The sequence below is a fragment of the Sus scrofa genome, chromosome 9 (assembly GCF_000003025.6).
Source record: "Sus scrofa isolate TJ Tabasco breed Duroc chromosome 9, Sscrofa11.1, whole genome shotgun sequence".
Lineage (NCBI taxonomy): Eukaryota > Metazoa > Chordata > Mammalia > Artiodactyla > Suidae > Sus > Sus scrofa.
In genome coordinates, this window is record NC_010451.4 from 68,145,224 (window position 1) to 68,170,230 (window position 25,007).

At 36.9% G+C, this 25,007-nt stretch overlaps 1 protein-coding gene across 1 annotated transcript in view; it reads left to right on the forward strand.

The window, feature by feature from the left end:
- The window catches only part of LOC100736569 (membrane cofactor protein-like), a 50,181-nt gene that overhangs the window by 8,648 nt on the left and 16,526 nt on the right, over positions 1-25,007 (forward strand). The window contains exons 2-6 of the mRNA XM_003482667.3: positions 1,211-1,396; positions 1,735-1,834; positions 9,038-9,123; positions 9,964-10,161; positions 23,243-23,425. Coding sequence (XP_003482715.2) covers positions 1,211-1,396; positions 1,735-1,834; positions 9,038-9,123; positions 9,964-10,161; positions 23,243-23,425 — 753 coding nt within the window. The remainder of the gene's footprint in view (positions 1-1,210; positions 1,397-1,734; positions 1,835-9,037; positions 9,124-9,963; positions 10,162-23,242; positions 23,426-25,007) is intronic.

The window sequence follows — 25,007 nt, forward strand, 5'->3', positions numbered from 1 at the left end:
AACTTTTTATTGTTTTATTTATTTATTTATTTTTTTGTCTTTTTAGGGCCACACCCTTGGCATATGGAAGTTCCCAGTCTAGGGGTCAAATCAGATCTGCAGCTGCCAGCCTATGCCACAGCCCCAGCAATGCCAGATCTGAGCCACATCTGCAGCCTACACCACAGCTCACTCTGTATCCTTAATCCACTGAGCAAGGCCAGGGGTCGAACCCACATCCTCATGGGTACTAGTCAGGTCCATTACCACGAGCCACAAGAGAATTCCAACTTTTGATATTTAAATTCATCTATTCACTATAAAATTCTTGAGTTCACAAATATGAAATATATCATATAGAGTCATATTTTGAAATACTTAGTCCACATCTAGTTTTGATCTTTTTTTTTTTTTTTTTTGGCCTTTATTTTTTTTTTTTTAAGGGCCGCATCTGCAGCATATGGAGGTTCCCAGGCTAGGGGTCCAATTGGAACTACAGCTTCCAGCCTACACCACAGCCACAGCAACATCAGATCCGAGCTGTATCTGGGACCTATAACATAGCTCATGGCAACGCCAGATCCTTAACCCTCTGAGGGAGGCCAGGGATCGAACACTCAACCTCATGGTTCCTAGTCAGATTCATTTCTGCTGCACCATGATGGAAACTCCCTGTTTTGATCTTTGCAATCAAAATGCTTATTTAGTAATCACCTCTTACCATAGCATTTGTTGAAAACCCAGTGCATACAGAGTGTGGTAGAAAAAGAAAGCATATGACCCCCGACCTCCAGGACCTTGCCTTCTGAGAGGAAACCGAGCCTGAAGTGACAAATGTGACACATGCTTGTGTTTGGAACTGTAGAAGAGTAATCTGAGCAGAGTGCCATGTAACATAGAAGGCTTCTTAGAGGAGAGTTGAGTTTTGAAATAAATTTAGAAAAAAGTGGGGAAGGACACCTACCCATATATATATAAAAAATACCAAAACATAGATTTTATCTCCTTTAATTTACTGTCGAATGACAAACCAAAAGCTAATAGAGTGGTATTTAAAGTAAGCAAGGCAGATACTCCACAGTTACTACCATGTGGGTAAAAGCATGGGACAGTTATAATCTTGCTAAGAATCTTTCTGTTTATTCTGTCCTACCTCCTTATGGCTAAGCCACATGTGGCTGATGAAAGAGATTAAATACTTAATTTTCTGTTTTTATTCTCTTATTCCCAGTTGTCTGTCCTGATCCACCGAAACTGAAGAGTGCGGTGCTCACGAGTGTCCTTCAACAACGTTATTATCCTGGGGACAAAATAGAGTATCGGTGTCGCCCAGGATACCTTCCAGATCCATTTGAAACCCGGAAATCTTCCTGTGAGGCAAATGGCTCATGGACCCCTATTGACGAGGCTTGTTTTCGTAAGGAAACAAAATCATTTTTGTTTGTTGTCTTTTGCTTTCTCTAGAGAGTTTTACACATTTTAGAGTCCATTTTCCATTACAAACTGATGGTAATTTTTTAATGCAAAACGAGTTTTAGATAACAATGCATTTTTTTTTTTTAAGGTTTTGTGAAATCTCTAGGGAGTCTTTCTGTGTTAAGATTAGTCTCTGGGTAAATGTGAATTTTAAGTTTCCCCTTATGATAATTAAAGAAAATAATATTTCTCCAATAGTAAAAGGTACTCTAAAATTTTGATCTTGATTTAAATGTTTTGAAATTAGTATTAAAAATGAATTTGAAAATTTTCTTTTAGGAAAATCATGTCCGAAACCAACAATAGAACATGGTGAAATATATGCCCCTCAAAGAAACTTTGAGTTTGAATCAGAAGTTCACATTTCGTGTATTGAAGGGTAAGTAAGTTGCTCCTAAGAGGAAATAAGGTAAATGTTACAAATTCCATTTTTGCTTTGCTTCTCAACTTAACCATTCCCTTAAGGTTGATTTCATTTTTCTTTCTAGGTGACAAGTTGTGCTTGTAGCCAAAACAGCTCTTGGGCTTTTTATGGAGACTAAAAACAATGTGTAACTAATAGAAAGAATTTTAAGCTGAAGAAACGCAAAATTGTGTACTTACTACATATGATAATTAGCCTATTGGAAGCATCAAAATGTAGTAATTATGGGGAATTTATCCTTAACTGCAAAGTACACCCTGCTTAAAATGGCCAACTCTCAGAGTTTGAAAGAGGGCTCACAGAAATACCACCAATATTGTAGAGGATTCCTTTTACTCCACACCCTCTCCAGCATTTATTATTTGTATACTTTTTAATGATGGCCATTCTGACTGATGTGAAGTGATGCCTCATTGTAGTTTTGATTTGTATTTCTCTAATAATTAGTGATCTTGAGCATCTTTTCATATCCCTGTTGGTCACCTGTATCTGTTTTGAAGAAATGTCTGTTTAGGTCTTCTGCCTATTTTTTTGATTGTATTGGGATTTTGTTTTGTTATTTATTTATTTTGCTTTTATTACTCAAATGAATTTATCACATCTGTAGTTGTATAATGATCATAACAATCTAATTTCACAGGATTTCCATCCCACAGCCTAGGCACATCCCCCCACCCCTAAACTGTCTCCTCTGGAGACCGTAAGTTTTTCAGTGTCTGTGAGTCAGCATCTGTTCTGCAAAGAAGTTCAGTCTGTCCTTTTTACAGATTCCACATGCCAGTGAAAGCATTTGATGTTGGTGTCTCATTGTATGGCTGACTTCACTTAGCATGATAGTTTCTAGGTCCATCCATGTTGCTAAAAATGCCAGTATTTCGTTCCTTTTAATGGCTGAGTAATATTCCATTGTGTATATGTACCACTTCTTCTTGATCCACTCTTCTGTCGATGGATATTTAGGTTGTTTCCATGTCTTGGCTATTGCAAACAGTGCTACAATGAACATCGGAGTACATGTGTCTTTGAGAGACATGGTTTTCTCTTGGATAGACGCCCAGGAGTGGGATTGCTGGATCAAATGGTGGTTCTATGTTTAGTTTTCTAAGGAGACTCCATACTGCTTTCCACAGTGGTTGCACCAGTTTACAATCCCACCAACAGTGTACTAGGGTTCCTTTTGCTCACCCTCTCCAACACTTATTGTTTGTAGACTTTTGGATGATGATCATTCTGGCTGGTGTAAGGTGGTACCTCAGAGTGGTTTTGCTTTGCATTTCTCTAATAATGAGTGATGTTGAACATCTTTTCATGTGTTTTTTGGCCATCTGTATGTCTTCTTTGGACAACTGTCTGCCCATTTTTTGATGGGGTTGTTTGGTTTTTTTGGTATGGAGCTGCAGAAGGTGTTTATAAATTTTGGAGATTAATCCCTTGTCAGCTGATTCACTTGCAAAGATTTTCTCCCACTCTGTGGGTTGTCTTTTCATTTTGTTTAGGATTTCCTTTGCTGTGCAGAGACTTTTACATTTGATTAGGTCCCATTTGTTTATTTTTGTTTTTGTTGTCAATACTCTGAGAGGTGGATCTGAGAAGATGTTGCTGTTGTTAATGTCAGAGAGTGTTTGGCCTATGTTTTCCCCTAAGAGTTTTATAGTGTCTGGTCTTCTATCTAGGTCTTGAATCCATTTGGAGTTTATTTTTGTGTATGGTGTTAGGGAGTGTTCTAATTTCATTCTTTTCCATGTGGCTGTCCAGTTTTCCCAGCACCACTTATTGAACAAGCTGTCCTTTCTCCATTGTATATTCTTGCCTCCTTTGTCAAGGATTAGTTGGCTGTAGGTGCATGGGTTTCTATTTTGCTTTTTAAAGCCATACCCACGACACATGGAGGTTCCCAGGCTAGGGGTTGAATCAGAGCTACAGCTGCCAGCCTACACCACAGCCACAGCCACACCAGGTACGAGCCTTGTCTGTGACCTATACCTCAGCTCACAGCAATGCTGGATCCATAACCCACTGAGCGACGCCAGGGATTAAAACCCACAATCTTATGGTTCTTAGTCAGATTCGTTTCCACTAAGCCATGATGGGAACTCCTGTTTTTTAATATTAAGATATATAAATTGTATATTTTGGAAATTATTCCCTTCTCCGTAGCATCATTTACAAATATTTTATCCCAGTCTGTATGTTGTCTTTTCATTTTGTTTATGGTTTCCTTTGCTGTGCAAAAACTTTTAAATTTAATTAGGGCCCAGTTTTTAATTTTCGTTTTTATTTCCACTACTCTAGGAGATGGAGCCAAAAAAATAATGCTACAATTTATGCAAAGAGTGTTCTGCCTATATTTTCCTCTATGAGTTTTATAGTTTCTGGTCTTACATTTAGGCCTTTAATACATTTTGAATTTATTTTTGTATATGGTGTTAGAGAATGTTCTAATTTCATTCTTTTACATGTAGCTGTCCAGTTTTCCAAGGACCACTTGTTGAAGAGGCTATCTTTTCTCCAGTATCTATTCTCACCTCCTTTGTCGTAGGTTAATTGACCCTAAGTGCCTGGGTTTATTTCTGGGCTGTTCCATTGATCTATATTTCTGTTTTTGTGTGACTACCATACTGTTTTCATTACTGTAGCTTTATAGTATAGGATGAACCCAGGGAACATGATTTCTCCAGCTCCATTTTTCTTTCTCAAGATGGTTATGGCTATTCAGGGTTTTTTCTATTTCCATACGAATTTAATTTTTTTTTTTTTTGGTTTTAGTTCTGCAAAAAATGCCACTGGTAATTTGATAGAGATTGCATTGATTCTAGATTACAGTAGTATAGTCATTTTGACAATACTGACTCTTCCAATCCAAGAACACAATATATTTTTCCATCTGTTTGTCTCAGCTTCAATTTCTTTCATTAGCATCGTACACTTTTCAGAGTACAAGTCTATTGCCTCCTTAGGTAGGTTTACTTCTAGGTGTTTTATTATTTTCGATGTGATGGTAAATGGGAGTTTCTCTTTTTGCTCTTTTGTTTTTAGTGTATAGGAATGCAGCAGATTTCTGTGTATTGGTTTTGTATCCTGCAACTGTACCAACATACCATTGATGAGCTCAAGTGGTTTTGTCACACTGTCTTTAGGATTTTCTTTGTATACTATCATGTCATGTGCAAAACAGTGATAATTTTACTTCTTTTCCAATTTGGATGTCTTTTCTTTTCCTTCTCTGATTGCTGTAGCTAGGACTTTCAAAATAATGTTGAATAAAAGCGGTGTGAGTGGACATCCTTGCCCTCTTCCTGATCTTAAAGGAAATGCTTTCAGATTTTCTCTGTTGAGTGTGATATTAGCTATGGGTTTGTAATATATGGTCTTTATTATGTTGAAGTGGGTTCCCTTATACTCACTTTTTGAATAGCTTTTATCATAAATGAATGTTGCATTTTATCAAAAGCTTTTTCTGCATTTATTAAGAAGATCATATTGTTTTAGTCTTCAATTTATTTATGTGGTATATCACATTGATTTGCAAATTTGGAAAACCCTTGCATCCCTGGGATATATCTCATAGGAGCATGATGTATAATCCTTTTAATCTATTTTTGGAATCAGTTTGTTAGTATTTTGTTGAGGATTATGAATGATTATTATTACATAATCAGGTAGATCACCTATCTCAATGTCACTTAGTTCTTTTTCTGAGGTTTTGTCTTGTTCTTTTTTTGAAACACAGTTGCATCATTTTCTCTAAATTGCTATTTGTATTTTTATGTACATGGTAGGTTAGTTATGTTTCTCAACCTTGGAGAAGTGACCCTCTTTAAGAAACAACCTATGTGTCCCAGCAGTGCATTTCCTTCTTGTCACTCAAGGGCCAGGACCATCTGGCCCAGGGTAGATTCTGGCCTGCATTTGCAGGCTTGGTCTGAAGGCTGTAGGATTTTAGTTATCTTGCTTCTGATGTTTGCCCCTAGTAAGTGAGACTGGTCTAGAGGCTTGAGCGGGCTTCCTGGAGGGAGGAGCTGGAGCCGGCCCCCTGAGGAATAGAGCTGGCTCTTGGCCCTCAGGTGGGCAGGATCATTTCTTGGAGTGTGTTTAGAGGCAACTGTAGGCTCAGAAAGTCTTTGGGCACCTGTCTGCTATTTATTGTTTGGCCTGAGATGTCCCAGCCCTAGCGCCTATAGGCTTTGGGTAAGGCCAGGTCTTGGTGCCAAACTGTCAGCCTCCAGGAGAGCTCACACAGATGAATGCTCCCTGGTATATCTCCACCAGTGACTATGTCCCCAGGGTCAGCCACAGCCACCTCTCACCTCCTCAGGTGACCCTCTAAAACCAACAACTAGGTTTAGCCCAGGATCCCATCAAATTACTGCTTTTGCCTTTGGTTCTGATGTACATGAGATTTTTCTGTGTGCCCTTTAAGAGTGAATTCTCTATTTTACCCAATCCTGTGGAGCTCCTGCAGTCAAAGCTCACTGGACTTCAAATACAAATGCTTTTGGGACTCCTCTTCCCGGTGTTGGAACCCCAGCCTGAGGGCCAACATAGGGCTCAGAACCCTCACTCCTGTGGGAGAATTTCTGTAGTATAATTATTCTCCAGTTTTTGGGGCACCTACCTGGGAGAATTTGATTATATCATATCATGCATTAACTCCTCCTACAAATATCCTCCTGGTCCCATCTTTATGTCTTTAGCTATGGAAGATATTTTCTGGTAGGTTTCAGTCTTTTTAAATGATTGTTGTTCTCCAGATTGTTGTAAGTTTGGTTGTGCTCATGAGAGGAGGCAAGCCTAAGGTCCTTCTACTCCACCATTGTGGCCACTCTGTCTTTGTATTTTGAAAGTTTAATTATGTGTCTTCATGTGAGTCTCTTTGAGTTCATTTTACCTGGAGTTTATTGAGTTTCTTAGATGTTAATTTTTATGTCTCTCATCAAATTTAGGGAGTTGCCCACCATTATTTTTTTTCACATATTCTTATTGATCCTTTTTATGTCTCTTCTCCCTCTGAGATTCCCACAATGTGTACATTGGACTACTTGATGATGTCCCACAGGTCATTTAGGCTCTGTTCACTTTCTTTTCTTTCTGTTCCTCAAACACAATAATTTCCATCATTCTATATTCTTGTCCACTGATTTCTTCCTTCTGCCTGCTCAAATTTGCCTTTAATCCCTCTAGTGAACTTTTCACACCAGGTGTTGTACTTTTGAGTTCTAGAATTTCTTTTTGGCTTCTGTCTATTTATGATACTTCCACTTTGTTCACATAACATTATCTTGACTTTATCCACTTCTTTCAGTTCTTTTAGCACCTTTAAGATAGTTATTTTGAAGAGTTTGTCTAACCTATTTGTCATCAGATATTTCTCAGGGGTAGTTTTTGCTGATTTATTTTTTTTCTTTTTTCTTTTGAATGGGCCATACTTTCCTGTTTCTTTGTATGCTTGGTGATTTTTTTTGGAATACTAGACATTGAAATCTAACAATCTGATAACTCTGGAAATAAGATTCTCTCCCTTCTTAGGTATTGCAGTTTTGTTATTGTTTTTGTTTTTTGATTGTTGTAGGATGCTTTTATTCCAAGGATCAGTCTGAGATGTAAACTGAAAGTTTTCTAGGCTGTCTCTGAGTTTTTCCACTGAATGTGCACACTCACTTTCTAAATTTCCCCACATATGCAGTTGTTTTTAAATGCCTTAGTCTTTAATGCCTGGCTTCTGAGAGGACAAAAATGAAAAAATGAAGTTGTACTTAAATAGTGCTAGATCTTAAATCCCATGTAAGTCACTTCAGCAAACAAGGAAAAGTCTTACAAGAGTACAGGAAGTGTGACAATAGCTGCTCATCACTTTCTGTGATCAGAAACAGCAGTCAGAAACCAGAGCATAGATCCTTGGTATTTGGAGGACAGTTCTTTTTGACCATCCTAGCTCTGCAACCTGTGTGTGACCTTCTCTGAGAACACATGCACAGCTGCCTGCCACATGCTAAGTTTGGAGATAGGTAGCTGCTATTTTCCTAAGAGCTGAAATTGACTGAAATTAATGCAGATTACCTGTCTGAGTTTTCTCCTAGAAGTTAAAAGCCTTCCACCGACTCCAGAATTCAAAAATAGTGACATCAGGCAGATTCTGCCATTGCAGATTTTGCTTTGTTAGAGAGACAGAATCTTAGTGCTTCCAAGTCTGCCACCTTCCTCACATCTTCTCCTAAAACACTATAATATACATAAAATGAATGATCCTTGATGAAAAGTCATCTGGAACCATGTAGAAGCAGTGTCATTGACTATTTTTAAATTGATGAAGTAAAAATATATCATCCTGTCAACACATATAGAGTCTCTTAGGCACTTTGAAGGTTACCAAAAATTCAAGGCATAGACTCCTTTCAAAAAAGTTGTAGCCTAATTAGAAACACAGCATGTACTAATATAATATATATTAAAGCAAAATCATAATTAAGAAGTACATAGTTACGCATAGAATTATTTATGATCAGTACAATGAGAGTCTAGAAGGAAGAGAGAGTACTGTGAATTTAAATCATCAGGCATTTCATTGAGTAGTATTCCTGAGCTATTCCTAGAAAGATACTCTGATCTAAAGAATATTAATAAGAGTTAAAATTTACCTAGCACTCAACTATGTATCTGATGCTAACTTATCTAATTCTCGAAGAAGCCCATGAGGTATATACTATTATCTCCTTTACATAGATGAGGAAACTGAGCAAGAGAAACATTAAGGGACTTGCCTAAGCTCAAATAAGAAGTTAATCTTAGAGGCAGAAATTGAATCCAAGCAGGCAAGCTGTAGGGCCTGATTTCTATGAGTAAAGGACTATGTATGTAAAAGTATTATGTGTGAGCAAAAACATAGAAGCGAATTGTGATATTTTGCCATAGATAGCAAAGAATTACATGGGCCTGACAGTGTAATTTAGACGTTTTGCCCTAAGTCAGTGTGTGTTCACTCGAAACTCTTTATTTGATTAAAAATCACAGATTTGGTTAGCGCTTTCATTATATCATGTCAGTTAAGAAACTGCTCCCTGAAACGACTGTAGCAGAGAAAAACAACCACATAAAATTTTCATTATTATGTGCATTGTGTTATGTGTTAAAGAAATAGTAACTTTTTCTTTTTTCATTTAGTTACCATTTAAAAGGGAAAGGTATTCTAACTTGTCAACTTATTGGACAGGACGTGTTTTGGAGTGATAGAATGCCACAATGTGAAAGTAAGTAAATTCTCACTTTGGAATTTAGACTAGGAAATTTCAAGCTTTTTGGCCTTGGCACCTTGTTTATGCTTTTAAACCAAGATTGATCCCAGAGGACTTTTTTTTTAATATGGGTTATATATATTGATACTAATTATATTAGAACTAAAACAAAAGTTTTTAAATAGTTAATTCATTTGTAAGAACAGCAAAGTCAATATATATTAGCATATGTAACATATCTTTATATAAAAAAATCAAAAATTTCTAAAACAAACAGAATAGTGGCATTATCTTACATTTTTGTAAACCTCTTCAATATCTGGCTTAAATAAATACATCCGGTTTCAGTCTGTGGCAAAATCAGACAATTTGTAGACTCTGGAAAATTTCACCATATACTTATAAGGATGACCGTGAAAAAAGACAATATTTTGGTATTATTATGAACAACTGATGTAGTGAATGATTATATTTATAAATCATAAAACATTTCTAAGCTATCAGTGTATTTTATTTTTAATCACAAGTATATTTTCTCATTAAATTTCTACCTCTTAGGATGACCAGAACAAAACTTAAACATGCCCTTATAGATAAATAAAGGTATTTCATAGATATTTTAGAGGTATTTAAGAAAATTAATTTTGTTCTTGGAAGTTTATTTCTACATGGTTCGAATGTGGGATAATACATTTCCTCATGGCAACTTTCTTCTGAATGGATACTGAATTAATAACTAACTTCTAGAAAGCATATATTAAATAATATATTGCAGGTAGTTCGTGGAACTTTGCTATTGCTGCCTTACTCTTTTACCTTCTTTTTGCCTTTATTTTCTCTTTTCTTCCCTTTTAGGGGTTTACTGTGGACGACCTCCACAAATAAAAAATGGAAAACATACCAATAGCTACAGGAATATATTTGAATATAATGAATTAGTAACTTATACTTGTAATCCTTCAAATGGACCAGATGAATATTCACTTGTTGGAGAAAGCAAACTTTTTTGTTCTGCACCTGGCAAATGGAGTAGTGCCCCTCCTCAGTGTAAAGGTAATAGTATTTCCATTTGTTTCAACATTTTGAAAATAGTTTTACCTGTAAGTAAACAAAACAGTCATATGTGGTTCCTCCTTTTGTGTGAAAATTTACTTTTTTTTTTTTTTTTTTTTTTTTTTTTTTTTGCCACACCTGTGGCATATGAAAGTTCCCAGGCTATGTGTTCAATACGAGCTTCAGCTGCTGGCCTGTGCTGTGGCCATAGCAATGACAAACTGTGTATGTAAACTATACCACAGCTCATGGCAAGGCTGGATCCCTAACCCAATGAGTGGGGCCAGGGATTGAACCCACATCCTCATGGATACTAGTTGGGTATGTTTCTCCTGAATCACAGTGGGAACTCCCAACTTCTAATTTAATTTGGGCCAAACTGAATAGAAAATAATTCTAGTTGTGGTGTTTCCCACCCCTCACCCTAGATGTCCTTGGCCTTCCAGTTTATACATTGTGAATGATTCATATACATATATGAATTAGGAAATTTTTTTTTGCTTGAAAGAACAACAGCAACAAAACAACACACACTGCCATGAAAATAAGTTCTTTTCTTATATTGTAAGATGTCTGAAAGCTCTGGCTACAAATAATGGTAGGGTAAATTTTAAAAGACTAACCCTCATATTGAGAAGAATAATAAACTGTGAACAAAATATATATTTAAAAGACTGCTTAATGCACAAGACACTGATGTAAAGCAAGAAGATGCTAGAGGGGATTTGATTTTTGGAAGAAAACAACCACTGAATAACAGGATACTATTTACTCTTTTCAAGTGTATATGGAACATTCTCTTTTCAGATGCATATGGATCATATTCTAGGCCATAAGATTATCTTTAACAAATTCCAAGGAATTCAGATCATTCTAAATATATTATCTGGTTCCAATGGAATGAATGTAGAAATTAAAACATAATCTAGAAAATTCCCAAATATTTGAAAATTATGCAAGACACTTCTAACTAACCCATGAGTCAAAGGTGAAGTAACAAGGGAAATTATAAAGTGTTTTGAATTGAATAAAAGTGAAAGCACAACATACCAAAATATCCAACTTTGTGTGATACAGCAAAGCATTGCTTGAGGGAAATTTATAACATTAAATACTTATGTTAGAAAAAAATAAGTCTCTAATCAATCATGTAAGCTTCCACCTTAAAACACTACAAAAAGAAGAGCAAATAAACTAAAAGTAAGGAGAAATAAGATGATTATAAAGATAGAAATCAATGAAATTGTAAAGATAAAACAGTAGAGAAAGCCAATGAAACCAACCCCTGGTTATTGGAGAAGATCAATAAAACAGAGAAAGCTGTAGCTAGGCTGACAAGGAAGGAAAATATATTTAATAAGTCAGACAGAGAAAGATAAATACTGTATGAATGACTTCTATGTGAAAACTAAAATAATATAATGAACTAGTAAATATAACAAAAAAACAGATTCATAGATATAGATAACAAACTAATGGTTACCAGTGGGGAGGCAGAGGAGGGGAAAGATAGGGGTGGAGGTGTGGAAGGTACAAACTGTTGGATATAAGATAGGGAATAAAGATTTATTGTACAATGGGGGAATAAAGTCAATATACTATAATAACTTTAAATGGACTATAACCTTTACAAATTGCATAAAATAAAAAATAAATATTTTTTAAAAAATAATGAAAAAGAGGACAACACTAAACATTCTGCAGACATTTAAATAGATAGTAAGGAAAAGGATCAAGATGGCAGAGGAGTAAGATGTCGTACTCACCTTCTCCTACAAACACATCAAAAAAAAAAAAATCTACATGTAGCACGATTCACACAGAACATCTACTGAATGCTGGCAGAAGAGGACCAGAACTCTGAGAGGGAGCTGTGAAAGAGAAAAGGAACCCACACCCTGCAAAGCCACCTTGGGTGATGAGCCAAGATGGAGGGACCTCAAAGTTGCCAAGAAAAGCACAATAGCTGGATTGAGAAGGGCAAAGCACAGTGAGAGCCTCACAGATCATCTGCACCACCACCTCAGACACCACAGCCTGAGATGCTTGGCGGGGGCTGGGCGCTGAGACTCAGGCTCCAGAGGTCAGTTCCTAGGAGGGACTAGGGTTGGCTGTATCAGGACAGTCTGAGGGGCTAGGGAGCTGTGTGCCATGGGCTGGGGAGCAGAACACCACAGCCCGAGGAAGTCTGGGCCCACAGGAGAAGCAAGGTGCCATTGTTGGTGGGGGGACAAGAGGAGGAAGGGTGGACCACCACAGGAATGTATTTCCCTGTGCATACATTGGATCTCAGAGGGCAGGGCACCTCTGGCTTAGGCTACGAGTGGTAAGAGGCCACTTGCTTGGGCTATGGGAGAGCAGGTGCCTCTTAGGCGGTCTCAGTGGCTGGGCACCTGTGTGTGGGCTAAGGGCAGAAAGGGGCTAAGCATGATGCGGAGCCTCTTGTGTGATCTACAGGAGACAAAAACAAACCACAGCAGTCATCTCAGAAACCAGAGTGGGGCATGGCCCACCACCACTAGGTGTCTGTGAACAGGACCCACCTTGCCCCAGTCACCTCAGAGGTCAGCACAAAAAAAGGGCACTGCAATCAAGCACTACCCGTTTATGCTCTCACCCCCCTGGAACACACCTGCCATGCTGCTGCCACTGCCAAATGCTTCAGGCAGCATCCACATATGCTTGATCTCTGTCACTTCCCAGTACTCTGGAACTGGGAGCAGCCTGTGCAATAACTCCTGTGTGGGCTAAGTGGGACAGGGTGCTTCTTGCATGGTATATAGGTGGCAGGGGCAAACCACTTTACTTATCCCTGACTCCAGAGGTGGGAATGGCCTGCCACCACTAGGGGTCCATGAACAGGTACCACTTGTGGTCCTAATCACCTCAGAGGGTACCACAGAGGAGGACATTGTGACCGAACACCACCTGCTGTTGCTCTCACTCCCCTGGGAACTCACATACCCTGCCACTGCCACTGCCAAATGCTCCAGGCACTGCCTAAATCTGCCTGAGGCTCATTTTGACTTCCCAGGGCCCTGGAACTAGGAGTAGCTTGCACCACCTTCCTGCAGGCCCCTGCTACTGTCAAGAGCTCAGAAAATAAGTACTGACTGCTAGCCCTGCCAATTGCCTCCTTTTCCCTGGAAACACACTCAGGGAGATAACAGCCTGCTCACACTGAAGAAAGAGACAGGAAATATCCAAACTCCCATACTAAAAACAAATAGTAACCTCTCCCACAGAATACAAAGGTGCATTCTTGCTTAGAAGTAGCCCTCCAAAACTACAGTAGTTTGTTTCCCTAAATTCACAGAAAAAGAAAAATATAACTGAAATGAAGAAGCTCAGGAACCATTCCCAGTTAAAAGAACAGGAGAATTCACATGAAGCAGCAAACAATGAAACAGAACTCTGCAATCTGATAGACATTGAGTTCAAAAGGGAGATAGTGGAAATACTGAAGGAATTAAGGGTGAATATGAAGGAAATAAGAGTGGCTCTAAACAGTAGTGTAGATTACTTTAGAAAGGAACTAGAAAATATAAAGAGGAACCAAGAAAAATTTAAAAATTCATTCGCAGAGACACAAACTGAGTTAAAGGCACTAAGGAGCAGCATGCATAACGCAGAGGAATGAATTAGTGACTTGGAAGATAGAATAATGGAAACTACCCAGTCATGAGAGCAGACAGAAAACCAAAAGAAAAAACATGAAATCAATATAAGATATCTAAGGGATAATATAAGGTGGGGTGATCTACACATAATAGGGATTCCGGAAGGAGAAGAAAAAGAAAAGAGGATTGAAAATATATTTGAAGAAATTATGGTCAAAACTTTCTAAATGTAAAGGAAACAGATATCAAGATACAGGAAGCACAGAGGGACCCAAACAAGCTGGAATCAAACAGGCCCACACCAAGACATATTATAATAAAAATGGAAAAAGTTAAAGAGAGGATTCTAAAGGCAGAAAGAGAAAAACAAAATTTAATTATAAGGGAAACGCCATAAGGCTACCAGCTGATTTCTCACTGAAACACTACAGGCCAGAAGAGAGTGGCAAGATACATTCAAAGCTCTAAAAGGGAAACATTTGCAGCCTAGAATACTCTACCCAGCAAGAATATCATTAAAATAGAAGAAGAAATAAAGAATTTCTCCAAAAAACAAAAACTGAAAGAGTACAGAAATACTAAACCCATTCTAAAAGAAATACTGAAAAGGTTTCTCTAAATAAAGAAGTAAGAATAAATGGAGGAAATCACAACTGGAAAGCAATCACTTAAATAAGCCAGTATACAGATCTAGAAGAAAAAAAAAAAACTATTGTAAAAATGACGATAAACACAAGGAACAGCAAAAAGACAAACATGAAGATGTTAAAAAGGACTTCAGAATCATAGAATGTGGGAAAGGAAAGTAAGAACTTCAAAATCATAGAAAGTGGGAACGGAAAGTAAGAAAATCTCTCTCTCTCTCTCTCTTTTTTTTTTTTAATGTTTTGAGCCTATACCTATCAGGCTAAAACAAACAGACATAGGAGGGGGTTAATATACTTGAAAATCAGGGAACTACAAATCAAAACCAAACATTCACAAAAACTAAAAAGAAAAGGACACAAGCATAAAATAAAAGGAAATCATCCAACCAAAAAAATAAAGGAACAAAGGAGAAACATGGAATCAAATGGAAAACAAGGTTTAAAATGGCAATAAATACATACTTATCAATAATCACCTTAAATGTCAATGAACTGAATGTGCCAATCAAAAGACATAGAGGGCCAGATTGGACAAAAAAAGCAAGAGCCTACAATATTCTGTTTACAAGAGACTCACCTTTAGGGCAAAGGACACATAGAAACTGAAAATGAGGGGATGGGAAAAGCTATTTCATGCCAATGGACAAGATAGGAAAACAGGAGTTGCAATGCCTGTATCACTAAAATAGACTTTAAAATGAAGGCCGTAAAGAAAGACAAAGAAGGACACTATTTGATGATAAAAGGATCCATTCAAGAAAAGGATATTACAATTGTCAATATATATGCCCCTAAGATAGGAGCACCCAGATACCTAAAACAAATACTAACAGACATAAAAAGAGACATTGTTGGGAATACAATAAAAGTAGGATAATTTAATGCTCCACTCACATCAATGGATAGATCCTCTAGACAGAAAATCAATAAGGCAACAGAGATCCCAAATGATACAATAGAAAAGTTAGATTTCATTGACATTTAGGACATTACATCCAAAAAAATCAGAATATGCATTCTTTTCAAGTGCACACGGAACATTCTCAAGTATTGACCACATACTGGAGCACAAAACTAACCTCAACAAATTAAAGAGTATAGAAATTATTTCAGGCATCTTTGACAAGAACGACATGAGATTAGAAATCAGCCACAGGAAAAGAAATGAGAAAAAACTGACTGCATGGAGACTAAACAACATGCTCCTAAAAAAACCAATGGGTCAATAAGGAAATCCAAAAGGAAATTTAAAAATAACTTGAGACAGGATTTCCCATTGTGGTGCAGTGGAAACGAATCCATCTAGGAACCATGAGATTGCAAGTTGTTCAGTCCCTGGCCTCGCTCAGTGGGTTAAGGATGCAGCATTGCCATGAGCTGTGGTATAGGTCGCAGACACGGCTTAGATCCCACGTTGCTGTGGCTGTGGCATAGGTCAGTGGCTACAGCTCTGATTCAACCTCTAGCCTGAGAAACTCCATATGCCGTGGGTGCGGCCCTAAAACAAACAAACAAACAAAAAAATACCTTGAGACAAATGATAATGAAGACACAACCATTCTAAATATATGGGATGCCATGAAAGCAGTGCTTAGAGGGAAGTTCATAATGATACAGGCCTTCCTCAGAAAAGAAGAAAAATCTCAATAACTTAACCCACCATCTAAATAAATTAGAAAAAGAAGAACAATCAAAACTTAAAGTCAGGAGAAAGAAGGAAATTATGTAGATTAGAGAAATCAATAAAACAGAGATTCCAAAAACAGCAGGAAAAAATCAGTAAAACCAAGAGTTGGTTCTTTGAAAGGGTACACAAAATTGAGAAACCTCTGGTCAGATTCACTAAGAAGAAGGAAAAAACTCAATATAAAAAATGAAAAAGAAATTTCAACAGATACTGCAGGAATACCAAAAAAAAAAAAAAAAAAAAACCATAAGAGAATGCTAAGAACAATTATATGCCAAAAATCTTTCCAACCCAGAAGAAATAGACAACTTTCTAGAGACTTAGAGCCTGCCAAAACTGAATCAAGAAGAAATAGATAACTGAACAGACTGACCACTAGAAATGAAAATGAATATGTAATAAAAACACTCCCTACAAACAAAAGTCCAGGACCAAATGGCTTCACAGGCTAATTCTGTAAAACATACAAAGAAGAACTTATACTCATTCTTCTTAAACTTTTCCAAAAGGTAGGAGAAGAAGTAACACAAAGAAATTCTATGAAACCGCTATCACCATAATACCAAAACCAGACAAAGATACTACTAAAAAAAGTAAATTATAGGCCAATATCTTTGATGGATATAGACCACGATTTCTTAACAAAATTTTAGCCAATCGAATCCAAAAAGATATAAAAAAGATTATACACCAGGACCAAGTGGTATTCATCCCAGGTTCACAAGAATGGTTCAACGTATGCAAATCAATTAACGATCACATAAACAAAAGTCAAAAACCGCATGATCATCTCAACAGATGCAGAAAAAGCATTTGACAAAGTCCAACATTCATTCATGATAAAAAAAAATCTTACCAAAGTGGGTATAAAAGGAACATACCTTAAAATAATAAAAGCCATTTATGACAAACCCAGAGCCAATACAGTACTCAGTGGAAAAAAGCTGTAAGCCTTGTGTCTCCACAAGACAAGGGTGCCCACTCTCACCACTTTTATTCAACATAGTATGTGAAGTCCTAGCCACAGCAATCAGACAAACAAAAGAAATAAAATGTATCCAAACTGGAAGAGAAGAGGTAAAGTTGTAACTGTATGCAGAGGACATGATACAATATACAGGAAACCCTAAGGACTCCACACAAAAACAACTGGAACTGATCAAAAAATTCAGCAAAGTAACAGGACACAAGATTAACTTCAGAAATTGGTTTCATTTCTGTTTACTAACAATGAAACACTGGGAAAAGAATATAAAAATACAATAACTTTAAAAATTGCACCCAAAAAACTTAAATACCTAGGAATAAATCTGACCAAGGAGGTGAAAGACTTACATGCTGAGAATTAATCAAGGAAATTAAAGAGGATTAAAAAAATTCAAAGATATTCCATGCTCCTGGGTTGGAAAAATTAATTTTGTAAAAATGGCCATACTACCCAAAAAAACCTACAGATTTAATGGAACCCCTATCAAATTACCCATGACATTTCTCACAGAACTGGAACAATCTAAAAATTTCTGTGGAACCATAAAAGACCCAGAAATTCCAAAGCATCCCAAGGAACAAAATCCAAGCAGAAGGCATCACTCTCCCAGACATCAGGCAATATTACAAAGCTGCAGTAATCAGAACAGTGTGGTACTGGTACCAAAACAGACATACAGACCAATGAAACAGAATAGAGAACCCAGAAATAAACCCAGACACCTGTGGTCAATTAATCTTCAAGAAAGGAGCCAAGAATATAAAATGGGGAAAAGACAGTCTCTTCAGCAAATGGTGCTGGGAAAACTGGACAACTACATGTAAATCAATGAAACTGGAACACGCCTTCACACCATGCACAAAAATAAACTCAAAATGGCTTAAAGACTTAATCGTAAGACAAGACACCATCAAACTCCTAGAAGAGAACATAGGCAAGACATTCTCCGACATCAACCTCACAAATGCCTTCTTAGGTCAGTCTCCCAAGGCAACAGAAATATAAGCAAAAACAAACCAATGGAATCTAATCAAACTGACAAGGTTTTGCATGGCAAAGCAACCATAAATAAAAAAGAAGACAACCTATTGAATGGGGGAAATAGTTTCAAACAATGCAGATGACAAGGGCATGATCTCTAAAATATACAAATAACTTATACATTTCAACAGCAAAAAACCAACAACCCAATTGAAAGATGGGCAAAAGACCTGAATAGACATTACTCCAAAGAAGATAAACAGATGGCCAACAAACACATGAAAAAATGTTCAACATCGCTGACTGTTAGAGAAATGAAAATCAAAACTACTATGAGGTACCACCTCACACCAGTCAGAATGGCCATATTAATTAGTCAACACATAACAAATGCTGGAGAGGGTGTGGAGAAAAGGGAACCCTCCTGCTCTGTTGGTGGGAATGTAAACTGGTACAAACATTACGGAAACCAGTATGGAGGTACCTCAGAAAACTAAATATAGAACTACCACATGACCCAGCCCTCCCACTCTTGTGCATATATCCAGACAAATCTTTCATTGAAAAAGACACATGCACCTGTGTGTTCATTGTAGCACTATTCACAATAGCCAAGACATGTCCATCGACAGATGAACGGATTAAGAAGATGTGGACATATACACAATGGAATACTACTCAGCCATAAAAAACCCAAAATAATGCCATTTGCAGTAACATGGATAGAACTAGAGACTCTCATTCTAAGTGAAGTAAGTCAGAGAAACACATATCACATATCACATATCTGGAATCTAATATATGGCACAAATGAACGTTTCCACAGAGAAGACACTCGTGGATTGGGAGTCTGGGGTTAATAGATGCAAACTGTTGCATTTGGAATGGATAAGCACTGAGATCCTGCCATATAGCAAAGGGAACTATGTCCAGTCACTTGTGATGGAACATGATGGAGGATAATGTAAGAAAAAGAATATATATGACTGTGTCACTTTGCTGTACAGTAGAAATTGACAGAACACTGTAAACCAACTATAACAGAACAAAGTAAAAAATCATAAAATATTAAAAAAGGAGGAGTTCCCGTCGTGGCGCAGTGGTTAACGAATCCGACTAGGAACCATGAGGTTGCCGGTTCGGTCCCTGCCTTTGCTCAGTGGGTTAACGATCCGGCGTTGCCGTGAGCTGTGGTGTAGGTCACAGATGCGGCTCGGATCCCGCGTTGCTGTGGCTCTCGCATAGGCCGGTGGCTACAGCTCTGATTCAGCCCCTAGCCTGGGAACCTCCATATGCCGCAGGAGCGGCCCAAGAAATAGCAAAAAGACAAAAAAAAAAAAAAAATTAAAAAAGGAAAAATAAAAAAATAAAAGATTTTAAGGGAATATTACAAAAACAAATTTATGCCTATTAATTTGACAACTTAAATGAAATTGAAAAATTCCTTGAATGACAAAAAAATACCAAAATATCATCACATAAAGATACAGATATACTGAATATACAGGTATACTGTAAATTCTTTGTAATTGATCTATAAACTCCTCACAATCCCAGTAGAAATCCTAGTAAATTTTTTTGTATAAATTAACAAACTGACTCTGAAATTTTTTTATTATTATTTTTTAATAGTTATTTCCCTAATACAATTTTTTTCTACTATACAGCATGGTGACCCAGTTACACATACATGTACATGTCCTATTTTCACACATTATCATGCTCCATCATAAGTAACTAGGCATTGACTCTGAAATTTACATGGATTGACAAAAGGCCTAGAATAGTTAAAGCAATTTTGAAAAGGAACTGGAGGATATACTCCAACTCATGTTAAGACCTGGCATAAAGCATAATATAAGGAAAATAAGCAAGACATTGGTGAAAGGATAGCCATATAGAACAATGAAACAGAATAGTGAGTCTAGAATTAGACCCTGGCAAATATGTCCAGTTGATTTACCTCACCCGTATACAAACAATTTGTTGGAAAAACAATTTTTTTAACAAATGGTACAGAGACAGTTAGATATCCATATGCTTAAAACGACAGGAAAAAAACCTCAGCCTATGTTAGCAGTATATGCAAACATTTATTCAAAATAGTGCATATACATAAAACATACAACTGTAATACTTTTAAAAGAAAGCATGGAAAATATGTGTGGCCTAGCCACAGATTTCTTTAATACAACCCATAAAGCATAATGCTTTAAAGAAATATTTAATAAATTGGATATTTCAAACTAAAACTTCTGGGCCACAAAGGACATTGTTAAGAGAACAACAAAAAAGCAATAGACTGGGAGAAAATGTTAGCTAAGCATATACATCTAATAATTGACTTTTATCTGTGATATATCAAGGACTCTCAAAACACAATAATAAGAAAATTAATTTTTAAATGAGCAAAAATTTTAATAGACATATTTCACCAAAATGATATATAAATGGCAAAAAACAATATGAAAAGCTGCCTGATATAGTTAGTAATTACAGGAATGTAATTTAAAACCATAATTAGATACTACTCACCACCTATCAGAATGGCTAGAATTAGAATTCCCATTATGGCTTAGCAGTAATGAACCTGACTAGTGTCCATGAAGATTCAGGTTTGATCCCTGGCCTTGCTCAGTGGGTTAAGGATCTGGCACTGCCGTGAGCTGTGGTGTAGGTCACATACATGGTTCAGATCTCATGTTTCTGTGGCTGTGGCTGGCAACTGCAGCTCTGATTCAAGCCCTAGCATGGGAACTTCCATATGCCTCAGGTGTGGCCCTAAAAAGGGCAAAAAAAAAAAAAAAAAAAAAGAAAGAAAGAAAGGAAAGAATGCCTGAAATTAAAAACAAAACTTGACAGTCTAAGCAGTCAATATGCATGTAATTGAAGGTTTGGAAAGAGAGCAATATAGAAAATTATTTGAATAAATACAGGCCAAAATATTTCAAATTTGATCCAAAACAACAACCCTACAAGTCCAAGAAATTCAGTGGGAATTGAATTTATTCGTTAGAAGGACAAATAACAAAGTTTAAATTTACCAAGTAACCCTCAACAAATTAAATACATCATGGTAAAACTGCTGGAAACAAAAAAATAAAAGGGAGCCAATGAGAGGGAAAAAAGATATTTTTATTGAGGACATACCCACCTATCTCCCACCTTACCCAAGTAAGAATGACTTCTCTTAAGGAACTATAGAGAATAAAAGACAGTAATTTCTGCTAATTTGCTAAAAGGAACATAAAACACTTAACCTAGAATTTCCTGTCAAGGAGAAGTATTTCAAAGTGAAGGTAAAATAGATAAAAACAATTTCAGATAAACAAAAGCTAGGGGAATTTGTCACTAGCCATTAGCTAACCTGAACACAAGAATTGATAAGGAAGTTCTCCAGTCTGAAAAGAAATGATGCCTGGTGGAAACTGAGACCCACAGGAAAGGAGGAAGAACACGCTTCTGTTTTATTATTTATTTATTTATTTATTTATTGTCTTTTTGCCTTTTCTAGGGCCGTTCCCAAGGCATATGGAGGTTCCCAGGCTAGGGAGTCTAATCGGAGCCATAGCCACTGGCCTACGCCAGAGCCACAGCAACGTGGGATCTGAGCCGCATCTGCATCCTACACCACAGCTCAAGGCAATGCCAGATCCTTAACCCATTGAGCAACACCAGGGATTGAACCCGCAACCTCAGGGTTCCTAGTCAGATTCATTAACCATTGAGCCATGACGGGAACTCCAACATGCTTCTGTTTTAAAAAGCTATGTATTATCTGGTGCTCATGTATTGCTCAGATTTAATTTCATAAGATGTTCTCTTAAACTCACTGCTCAGCCCAGTGTTTTGGGTTTTGTTTTGTTTTTTGTTTTGTTTTGTTTTTTCCAAATTCTGCAAAATGCATTCATAGATCTTGAAGTCAATCTAGAAGGTCATGACCTATATTTTACTTATGAAGGAGTAGAATGGGAAATACCAGAGCACCTTGGTGTTGAAGGCTAAGCATTTTGCATAGAGAGCTTCTTTTCAACTTCTAAAATTGAGTTCAAGTATAACCTCAAAAAATTCTTTGCTACCTTTCTAAAAGAACATGGTACTGTAATTAGTGTTGGTGTGACCTTAAAGAAGTCATAGAAGTAGGTCAGACAGAGAAAGACAAATACTAATACATGGAAACTAATTTTAAAATGACACAAAAAAATTATTTACAAAACATAAAAAGACTTGATCATCTTTTTTTTTTTTCTGCCTTTTCTAGGGCCACTTCCCTTGGCATATGGAGGTTTCCAGGCTAGGGGTCTAATCAGAGCTGTAGCCGCCAGCCTACGCCACAGCCACAGCAATGCTGGATCTGAGCAGCGACTGCAACCCACACCACAGCTCACAGCAACACTGGATCCTTAACCCACTGAGCAAGGCCAGGGATCGAACCCGCAACCCCATGATTCCTAGTCGGATTCGTTAACCACTGAGCCACGATGGGAGCTCCAAGACTCGATGATCTTGACATCAAACTTATGGTGACCAAAGGAGAAATGTTGGCGGGGAGGGATAAATTAGGAGGTTGGAATTAATATATGCATACTACTATATGTAAAATAGATAAGTAACAAGGAACTACTGTGTAGCACAGGGAAATCTAATCAATGTGTAGTGACCTATATGGGAAAAGAATCTGAAAAGGAATGGATATATGTATATGTATGGCTGATTCATAAACCTGAAACTAGCACAGTGTTGTAAGTCAGCTATACACCAGTAATTTTTTTAAAAAAAGAAATATCAATAAATATTGCTTATCAGGTAGAAAAAAAAATCTTAGAGCTAAAGACTATCAAAAGTATCAAAACTTTTGAACTTATCCTGAATTTTTATCTGGTAGTCAGATTTTCTCAACACTTGTCAGTAATGGGAAAAATGTAGTAATGTCGATAAATTATAATGACAATCTCTTCTAGGTGGAAAAACATTATTAAGTTTCTCTAAATCTGTTTGCCTGAAATTCAAATGTATAAATACTTTTTTTTTCCAATTAACATCTTGCCTTATATTCCTCGCTTCTTTCTTCCCACTGGAAATTACTACTTTGCACTAGTTTTTCTGGTCCTGTATGAAAGCAGCTTTCTATTAATTCTGGAATTTCTCCACTTTTCAGTGGTCAAATGTGAACGTCCAGAACTCAAACATGGAGTCATAGTATCGGGAAGTAGAGAAAAATTTTCCTACCAAGCAGTGGTGATATTTGGATGCCTGCAAGGTTTTTACCTTAATGGCAGCAACGTGGTGTTCTGTAGTGGTAATAATACATGGGAGCCTGAGATACCAAAGTGTATTAAAGGTACAGATACTGCCTTTTTCCTTCTTTTGTAATTTTGTTTTTTAGTTTTTATTTCTTTAACATTGATAAGAATACACTGCCTAGTATTCATTCCCATGACAGATGTTTGACAAAATTTACATAGATTTCTACTGTTGTGATCCTGCATGTTTTTATATAGAGTCTTATCAAGTTATGTGTTAACACATAGCACAAGTATATTCATTTCTCTTATTCAGTATTTCTTTGTATAAAAGTAGATGGGAACAGATGCTGACATTGAAAAACTTATGGTCTCCGGAGGAGACAGTTTGGGGGGTGGGGGGATGTGCTTGGGCTGTGGGATGGAAATCCTGTGAATGAGATTGTTATGATCATTATACAACTACAGATGTGATAAATTCATTTGAGTAATAAAAAAATGGAAAAAAATGTGAAAAAAAGACACTATAAAAAAAAAGTAGATGGGAATTTTTCAGAGTAAATTATAGCATGGGAACTTTTACCTATGTAAGTCAAGAATGAGAGGCATGGTTCATATAAATGAGATGAAAGCAGTAATCCTATGTGGTTGATCCTACATTACTTTGTTTTCCAGTGTTGTTTCCTCTGAATACAAGACTTCCAATTTTGAGCTATTCGGATTTAGTAACTTCCTGCTTATTTTTTTTTAAATCCTTTAAATTTTCATGTGATTTACACTTATTCCTCATTTTTAGTAACGAAAAGAGGAAGAACATATTTGCAGCCATTTTAGTTGCATACTTAGTGATACTAAAAGTATTTGCCATAGTCCACAGAAATTAACAAGTGTGTAAATTTGGGCAAGTTACATAAACTTTAAACATGTTTATTTACATGCCTTCCTCACCGAGTGATAGCAAAGTTAAATGCAATGCACTTAAAGCACTTAGCATAGTGTCTGGCATCTAGAAAGCTTTAAAGGTAGCTCCTGTGATTTACAGCTTTGCTTTTACAGGATTTCTTCCAGGTGCAGGGCAATGTTTCATTTGGGGACTTTTTTTTTTTCCTCAATGATTTTTATTACATTTATAATTATACAATGATTATCACAACCCGATTTTAGAGCATTTCCATCCCAAACTCCCAGCTGTGTTTCATTTTTGGACTGCAGAGAGTTTGGTTATTTTTATACGTAGAAATTTCTATTGTCATCAGAATAAGACCAATATTACTACCATCCCTGCCACTTCCCACCTCACAATTATTATTTTTCTCCTTATTGTGCCTTTTTATTTGGCAACAGAAAGTAAACTTCATAGCACCTGAAAAGCAAGAAAAGTCCTCACTTATTGACATGAAATGGGTCATTTCTGGCAGGGACTACTGATCAGCTGCTCTGCTAAAGACTTGAGAGACTATTTTGATGTGTGGAAGGAGTTATCCTCCTGATTTCAGAGCTGCTCTCTCTAGCTTCTCTTTGGCTGAGGAAGAAGCAAGAGACAAGAGGAAGAGTGGGAAGAGCTTTATCCTGGGCAGATGGCGCTCGAGGTCCTGGTGTAGCTCTTCTCACACAAGTGACATCATTTCTGTGTGTTCTGGTTTCCCATTGTTTAAGGATACCAACAAATGTCAATCATTG